Raw genomic sequence first — 7,808 nt, forward strand, 5'->3', positions numbered from 1 at the left:
CCCGGCGGCCGAGGGTTGGGCGGGGGCTAGTCTCTCCCCCCGGCGGCCGGGGCTCGGCTCTCCCCCCGGCGGCCAGAGCGCCGGGGGCAGGGCGGCCAGAGCGCCGGGGGCAGGGCGGCGAGCCCGGCCGTGGCCCCGCTCTCCCCGGGGACCGGAGCGCCGCGCCGCCCCCCTCCAGGTGCCGCCCCAAGCACCAGCTTGGTGGGCTGGTGCCTGGAGCCGGCCCTGCCCTGGGGGAGCTGTGCGCGGGTGGGGAGTCTCCCTGGGTCACAGCTGCTGGGCTGGGGGTTCCCTGGGAGTCGCTCCCCTAGAAACCACGTCCCCTGCTGAGACTCCAGGCTGGGGGCTGGAGCAGAAGGTGCTGAGTGTGTAATGCTTGTGCCAGCAGCTCCAGGTGGCGTTTGAGGACGTCGCTCTGTATTTCACCCGGGAGGAGTGGGAGCTCTTATCCCAGCCAGAGAAGCAGCTGTACCAGGATCAGATGCTGAGGAATTACCAGGCCCTTGTTTCGTTGGGTAAGGACTAATTTCCCTTCTTTTACTCACAGCTATGAGTTCTGGCGAGTTTCCTTGATGCCTCAGCTGCCATGTGGTGGCAAATGTTAGCCCCTTTCAGGCTGGTTTCCTGTTAAAGAAGAAATCAGGGCTACAGAGCCTGGATTTAATCTTAGTCTAACATTACGTACCTCAGTCCTGCAACAGAGGTGGTTGCAAACAGCACATGAGCAACAACCGCTTCCAGGAATCCCAGCCCAGACACGGAGGGCAGCAACTCTGCCTCAGGAACTGACTCTAGTTAGACAAATAAGGCAGGAAGAAAACTCTCCTGCTGCTTGTAACAGCTTCACACCTCCCCAAAAAGAACGAACATCATAAATTTAACAACCATACAGTTGAACAATGCTGCATCCTAAGCAAAAGAACTGATAGGTCTGTGTAATGGAACCACCTTGTGCCACGTGACTCAGCCCCCAAAGCAAATTGAGAAGGTTCCATAGCTTTAGAGTATGAACCAAACTTGCCTGGTGGGAGATGAGAAGAAGTCTCCTCTAAGGAAGGTTTATATCATTTTTCTTCTGCTTGGGATCTCTTGGGCTTTCCTCTGTCGCTGCGTGCAGTGTCCCGCTGTGCCAGGTACTGTGCGAACACACCCTGACCGAGATCGGGGCCTCGTCGCACACAGTGCTGCGCAGACACACCTTGACTGAGATCTGGGCCCTGTTGTGCTGGGTTGCACCAACAGATAAATGAATCTCTGCCCCTAAAACTTTAGTGAAAAACGGATTCTTTCCCCCAAAACAGGCTATTCAGATTCCAAACCAGACTTAATCCACCGGATCGAGATAGGGGAGGCAGAGCTCTGGATCTGGGATGCTGAGGACTCCAGGGAAAGCTCAGGGCCTGAGAGCCCCTCCTCAGGTGAGTCATAATAATCCAGTCCCTTCTGATTCACACAGCTGCTAGCAGAGGGCTCCTTAATGTAGAAGTGTAACAAGGGGTGCTCTTGGGTGACACAACTGAGAGTATCAGTTCAGGATGACCTGCTTGGAGCAAGGCAGTCACAGCCCAAGGCTGGGGGTCCTTCACTACTAAGGCATACCAAACCAGCCAAACAGAGAGGATTTCGGTTTCACCCCACTGCCTAACCAGACAATTCCAAGACAAATACAAGCAATTCCCTCAGATAGCCCAGTTCCCTTGTATCACCACTAGTAGCACTCCTTATAGGAACAAATGGTTATGAAAACCAGTGTCCCCAGTTAAAGAAAAAGGTTCTCCTGATCCCAAGGGACCAAGCCCCAGACCCAGGTCAACATACAATTCAGATTTCACCCACAAATCACCCTGTTGCCAATCCTTTAAAATCTAAAGGTTTATTCATAAAAAGAAAGAAATACAAATGAGAGTTAAAACTGGTTAAATGGAATCAAATACATACAACAATTGCAAAGTTCTTGGTTCAGGCTTATTTCAGGCTTGATGAAATTACATCCAATGCATGGATGGGTCATTCGGTCCTTTGTTCAAAACTTCACTTGTAGAGAGGTTACTCCAGAGATAAGGATTGGAAGCAGGAATGAAGACAAAATGGAGGGGTTTCCAGGGCTTTTTATACCCTCTGCCATGTGGAAGGACCCCTTTGTTCTTATTGTGGAAAATCACAGCAGCAAGATGGAGTTTGGAGTCACAGTGAGCTTGTCTGGCCTTGATATCTATGAATCATAAAATTGTAGGCCTAGAAGGGATCTTGGTAGATCATCTAGTCCAGTCCCCTGAAGTGAGGCAGGGCTAAGTATTATCTTTCTAGATCATCCTTAACAGGTGTCTGTCTAACCCAGGGGTGGGCAAACTTTTTGGCCCGAGGGCCACATCTGGGTGGGGAAATTGCATGCAGGGCCATGAATATAGGACTGGGGCAGGGGGATGGGGTGCGGGAGGGAATGTGGGGTGTGGGAGGAGGTGCGGGGCGTACGAGGGGCCTCAGGGAAGGGGGTTGGGGTGCAGGAGGGTGTGCGGCGTGTGGGAGGGGGCTCAGGGCAGAGGGTTGGGGTGCAGGAGGGGTGTGGGGTGTGGCAGGGGACTCAGGGCAGGGGACTCAGGGCAGGGGGTTGGGATGCAGGAGGGGTGCAGGGTGCGGCAGGGGGGCTCAGGGCAAGGGGTTGGGGTGCGGGGTGCAGGAGGGGTTCGGGGTGTGGGCTCCAGCTCGGCGCTGCTTACCTAGAGTGGCTCCGGAGTGGCAGCAGCTCCCGCCTGCCCTGTCCCCGGCCTGGTGCTGCTCCGGGAAGTGGCCAGCACCACGTCCCTGCAGCCCCTGAGTGATGGGGGGGCACAGGGCTACGCGTGCAGCTCTTGCCTGTGGGTACCTCGCCCGAAGCTCCCATTGGCCAGGAACGGGGAACTGCAGCCAATGGGAGCTTCGGGGGAGGTACCCACAGGCAAGAGCAGCGCGCGGAGCCTCCCCCCCCCCCCCCTTAGGAGCCGCAGGGACGTGGTGCCGGCCGCTTCCTGGAGCAGCGTGGGGCCCGCGGCGCCACAGGCGTGGCAATCCCGCGGGCCGGATCCAAAGCCCTGGGGGGCTGGATCCAGCCCGCGGGCCGTAGTTTGCCCACCCCTGGTCTAACCTGTTCTTAGTAACCTTCAATGATGGAGAGTCCACATCTTCCCTAGGTAATTTGTTCCGGTGTTTAACTACTGTTACACTTAGGCCTGGTCTACACTACCCCCCCACTTCGGACTAAGGTACGCAAATTCAGCTACGTTAATAACGTAGCTAAATTCGAAGTACCTTAGTCCGAACTTACCGCGGGTCCAGACGCGGCAGGAAGGCTCCCCCGTCGATGCCGCGTACTCCTCTCGCCGAGCTGGAGTACCGGCGTCGACGGCGAGCACTTCCGGGATCGATTTATCGCGTCTAGACAAGACGTGATAAATCGATCCCAGAACACCGATTGCCTGCCGTCGGACCCGGAGGTAAGTGTAGACGTACCCTAAGTGACAAACATTTCGTGCCACAGAGAGCAGGAGGAGAGGGGATGTGAGAAAGGCCATTCCATCACCCTCTCCCTCACACCCAGCCCATACACTATGGTACTCCAAGTGGTGGCCCGCAGGACGATTTAGTCTGGCCCGCAAATATGTTCATTGCCCCAGCAGCAGCTGCCTGGAAAGCGGGACAGTTTTAGAACATTACAGTGAAACGCCCATACCTACTATACAGAAAAATCTACAATATATCACCTTCTCATACCTACTATAGGGAAACCTACTATAAGGTGGTTGCACAACTGGTTGGAAAACCGTACTCAGAAAGTAATTGTTATGGTTCACAAATGAGCTGAAAGGGCATATCGAGTGGGTTCCCGCAGGGATCTGTCCTGGGTCTGGTTCTACTCCATATCTTCAGAAATGATCTGGACAGTGACACAGAGAATACACTCAAAGTTTACGGAGGATACCAAACTGGGAGAGGTTGCAAGCCCTTTGGAGCACAGGATGAGAATTCAAAATGATCCTGACAAACTGGAAAAATGGTCGGAATTAAATAGGATGAAATTCAATAAGATCATACGCAAAGTACTACACTTAGGTAGGAATAAAGAATTACACAAATACAGAATGGGAAATAACTGCCTAGGAAGGAGTACTGCAGAAAACCATTCAAGGTTATAGTGGATCACAAACTATATATGAGTCAATAATGGAATACTTATAAGGAAAAAAAAAAGCAAATATTGTTCTGGGATGTATTAGCAGGAGTGTTGCAAGCAATATGCGAGAAGTAATTCTTCCACTCTACTCAGCACTGGTAAGGACTCAACTGGAGTATTGTGTCCAGTCAGGGCATCACATTTTGGGAAGGATGTGAACAAATTGGGGACGTCTACAGGAGAGCAACAAGAATTATTAAAGGTCTAGAAGACATGACCTATGAGGAAAGGTTGAAAAAATTCCGTTTGTTTAGTCTGGAGAAGAGAAGGGTGGAGGAGGCTGATAACAGTCTTCAAGTACATAAAAGGTTGTTACAAAGAGGAGGGTGATAAATTGTTCCCTTTATCAACTGAAGTCAGGACAAGAAGCAATGGGTTTAAATTGCAGCAAAGGAGATTTACATTTAGAGATTAGGAATAACTTCCTAAGGGTACGTCTACACTTACCTCCGTGTCCGACGGCAGGCAATCGGTGTTCTGGGATCGATCCCGGAAGTGCTCGCCGTCGACGCCGATACTCCAGCTCGGCGAGAGGAGTACGCAGCATCGACGGGGGAGCCTTCCTGCCGCGTCTGGACCCGCGGTAAGTTCGGACTAAGGTACTTCGAATTCAGCTACGTTATTGACGTAGCTGAATTTGCGTACCTTAGTCCGAAGTGGGGGGGTAGTGTGGACCAGGCCTTACATTGCTTCAGTGTCAATGCTTAGACACCCCTCAGCCTTAACACATGCTGTGACTCTCTGTAGATCAAAGGCCCACTGTGTGGCAGCCATTCACTCCTTCCACCTCAGCAATGTCACTGATTGGGTTGTGAAACAATACAGACATGTTTTGCTTGTTACATCACACAAATCCTGAGTGACTTGTCATGCTCTTAACCCCTTTCCCACCACCCCAAACCCCCCACCTTCTTGAGGATTTTAGTTTAGTTTTAGTTTTGCACAAAGAATGAAACATCAGGTCCAAGGTGAATGACTTTAGAAGGAATTCCTAGAAAAGGACTCACTCCCCACAGAGGAATAAACTACGTTGTTCTAAGCAGCTTTAAACCGGTCTCACTGCGTTCACATGAGTGGATTGTAGCCCCTCAGCTAAGTAGTTTCAAAGCAATATAGTTAAAACAGCACAAAAACTGAACCAGGCCTCATGCTATAAAGGAGGAGAAACTGAAGAACCAGCAACATGTAAAATTTAGTTGGGGTTGGCCCTGCTTTGACTAGGGGGTTGGACTAGATCAGAGGTTCTCAAACTGTGGTCCGGGGACCACCAGTGGTCTGCGAGCTCCATTCAGGTGGTCCGTGGATAGTTCCCTTTAAACCTGAGAGTATTCCCATTGACTCTTAAGTAGTAAGCAGCACTAGGTTTGGTGGGGTTACTGCTTGGTGTTTTGTATGCTAAAGACCTTATTTGCAAGTTCTTTGAGGCAGGGATCTGTGTGCAAACTCCAAGCCATGTGTTAATGTGCTCCAAAGCCTATAAAAACTCAACGAGTGCACTGAGAGTTTTTGAGTTGGTGACACACACAACACAATGTGAAACCAGGAGAACTTAGCCTGTTTCTTCGGGGCTCTGTTGCATTTGCACAGCGTGGGTCCTAAACACTCATTTAAAATACCCATAACCAGCCACTTGATATTTTACTTCCCTTTGTATTTTCAGTGTTGTCACTTGTTTGTTTGTGGTTTTGGTTTTGCTGTTTGTGTTACTTTATTATTTATTTTTACTGTTCTGTGTGTGTGATGTATTAGTCAAATTTACAGTGGACATCTCAGAGAAATTGCATAAGCCTGAGCGAATGGCTTTTACTCCCCTTTTCAGTATCAGAAAATATTGTATTAATATTTGCGATGAGAGCATGAATATTTCTAGTTGACTCAGAGATTTGTTTAGCATCTTAAAGCCGAGCTATGTGTGCAGATCATATGCATGCAAGCGACATAGTTAATTATTATTAAGGTGGTTTTTTTAATATAGCGCTTTTATCCAAAGCGCTTTACAATAGTTAGCTAATGGCACAAACAACATTTGGAAAGATCATTAAGTGGTCCACCAAGACCCTCAGGAATTTTCAAGAGATCCATGAAAAAAGAAGTTTAAAAACCATTAGACTAGATGAACTCCTGAGGTCTCTTCCAACCCTAATCTTCTATGATTCTGTGAAAATAAAAACCTCTGATTGAAAATAAACCAGGGACACGTTTTCAACTGTGTTAGCACATAGGGGCCCAAGTCCTGGATCAGGGCCCCTTTTTCCAGGTCCTGCCCATTGCCTGGGCAGACTACAGTTTAAACACAAAACAAGACTCACGAGGTGCTTGGCGCACATGGGAACAGGTGCCAGGTGCTGCACAAACAACATAGTGTAGAACCACCCTGAGTCAGGCTGCAGATTTGTTACGGCATTTCGTATCAGAAATTACAGAGCAGTTACCTTGCCTGCATATTTATACCTGCCTCTGGAAATTTCCATTACATGCGTCTGACGAAGTGGGTATTCACCCACAAAAGCTTATGCTCCAGTACATCTGTTAGTCTTAAAGGTGCCACAGGACTCTCTGTTGCTTCTTAGAGCAGTTACAGTAAATTTAGTAAAAGTCACAGGTCACTAAACTTACTGAGATGGCGCCATGATTTTTAATAAAATATCCTCCTCCTCGCCCTGCCCAGGAGGCACCAACCGCCCAGCAGGTTCCCCAGTGCAGCAGCACTGACCCCAGCCTGGTGCAGAGGGGTTGGGGTGGACTAGAGTGGATCTGAGTGGCACGGCCATTCACTGAAGTTTGGCCTCGTTCCCCTACCATAATGACAGGAAGGAGGGGCAAATCTGAGTGGCGCTGTAACCCTGCACGCCAGGTCTCAATTCCCAGAGCGAGGCATTTGGTCCTGCCCTGTGGGACAGGCGCCGCCATTGCAGGGTGAGGCATCCATCTAAAAAACAGTCATGGGCAAATGGGGAAATTGCTCCATCTGTGACATTTTTCCCATCCTTGATAAACCTGTAGCCTTAACCGTGAGCTAACACCGGGATTGCCTCTGCTCTCTCCAGCAGGGCTCGGGATCCTGGGGGGAACGAGGACGCAGTCTGAGTGTGGGGAGAACACGGCAGGAACGCAGGATCCAACGGCCTACAGGGGGATCCATGCACAGGACGCAGTCCATCCCCGGGGTAAACTCAGCCAGAGACCAGACCTGGCTACACACCAGAGACTCCCCACGGGCTGGCGTCCCCACTGCTGCATCGACTGCAGAAAGAGATTCAGCAGCCCCTCCGCGCTGACCCAGCATCGGTGCATGCACCCCAGGGAGCGGCCATACCGCTGCGCTGACTGCGGCAAGAGCTTTGCAGAGAGCTCAAAGCTGAGAATACACCAGCGCACGCACACCGGGGAGCGGCCGCACCACTGTGCTGAGTGCGGCAAGGGCTTTGCACAGATTGCACACCTGAGAGCACACCAGCGCACGCACACCGGGGAGCGGCCACACCACTGTGCTGAGTGCGGCAAAGGCTTTACACAGATTTCACACCTTAGAGTCCATCAGCGCACGCACACCGGGGAGCGGCCACACCGCTGCACCGACTGCGGCAAGAGCTTTGTACAG

The 7,808-nt window shown here is 51.0% G+C and overlaps 1 protein-coding gene across 1 annotated transcript in view; it reads left to right on the forward strand.

The window, feature by feature from the left end:
• Nucleotides 1-380: 380 nt before the first annotated feature.
• Nucleotides 381-7,808, forward strand: part of LOC112125258 (zinc finger protein 135-like) — an 8,824-nt gene continuing 1,396 nt past the window's right edge. The window contains exons 1-3 of the mRNA XM_029913802.1: nt 381-515; nt 1,302-1,418; nt 7,255-7,808. The exon at nt 7,255-7,808 is cut by the window's right edge and continues 1,396 nt beyond it. Coding sequence (XP_029769662.1) covers nt 482-515; nt 1,302-1,418; nt 7,255-7,808 — 705 coding nt within the window. The 5' untranslated portion in view covers nt 381-481. The remainder of the gene's footprint in view (nt 516-1,301; nt 1,419-7,254) is intronic.

Source organism: Terrapene carolina, unplaced genomic scaffold (genome assembly GCF_002925995.2).
Source record: "Terrapene carolina triunguis isolate 2854851 unplaced genomic scaffold, T_m_triunguis-2.0 Scaffold926, whole genome shotgun sequence".
Lineage (NCBI taxonomy): Eukaryota > Metazoa > Chordata > Testudines > Emydidae > Terrapene > Terrapene triunguis.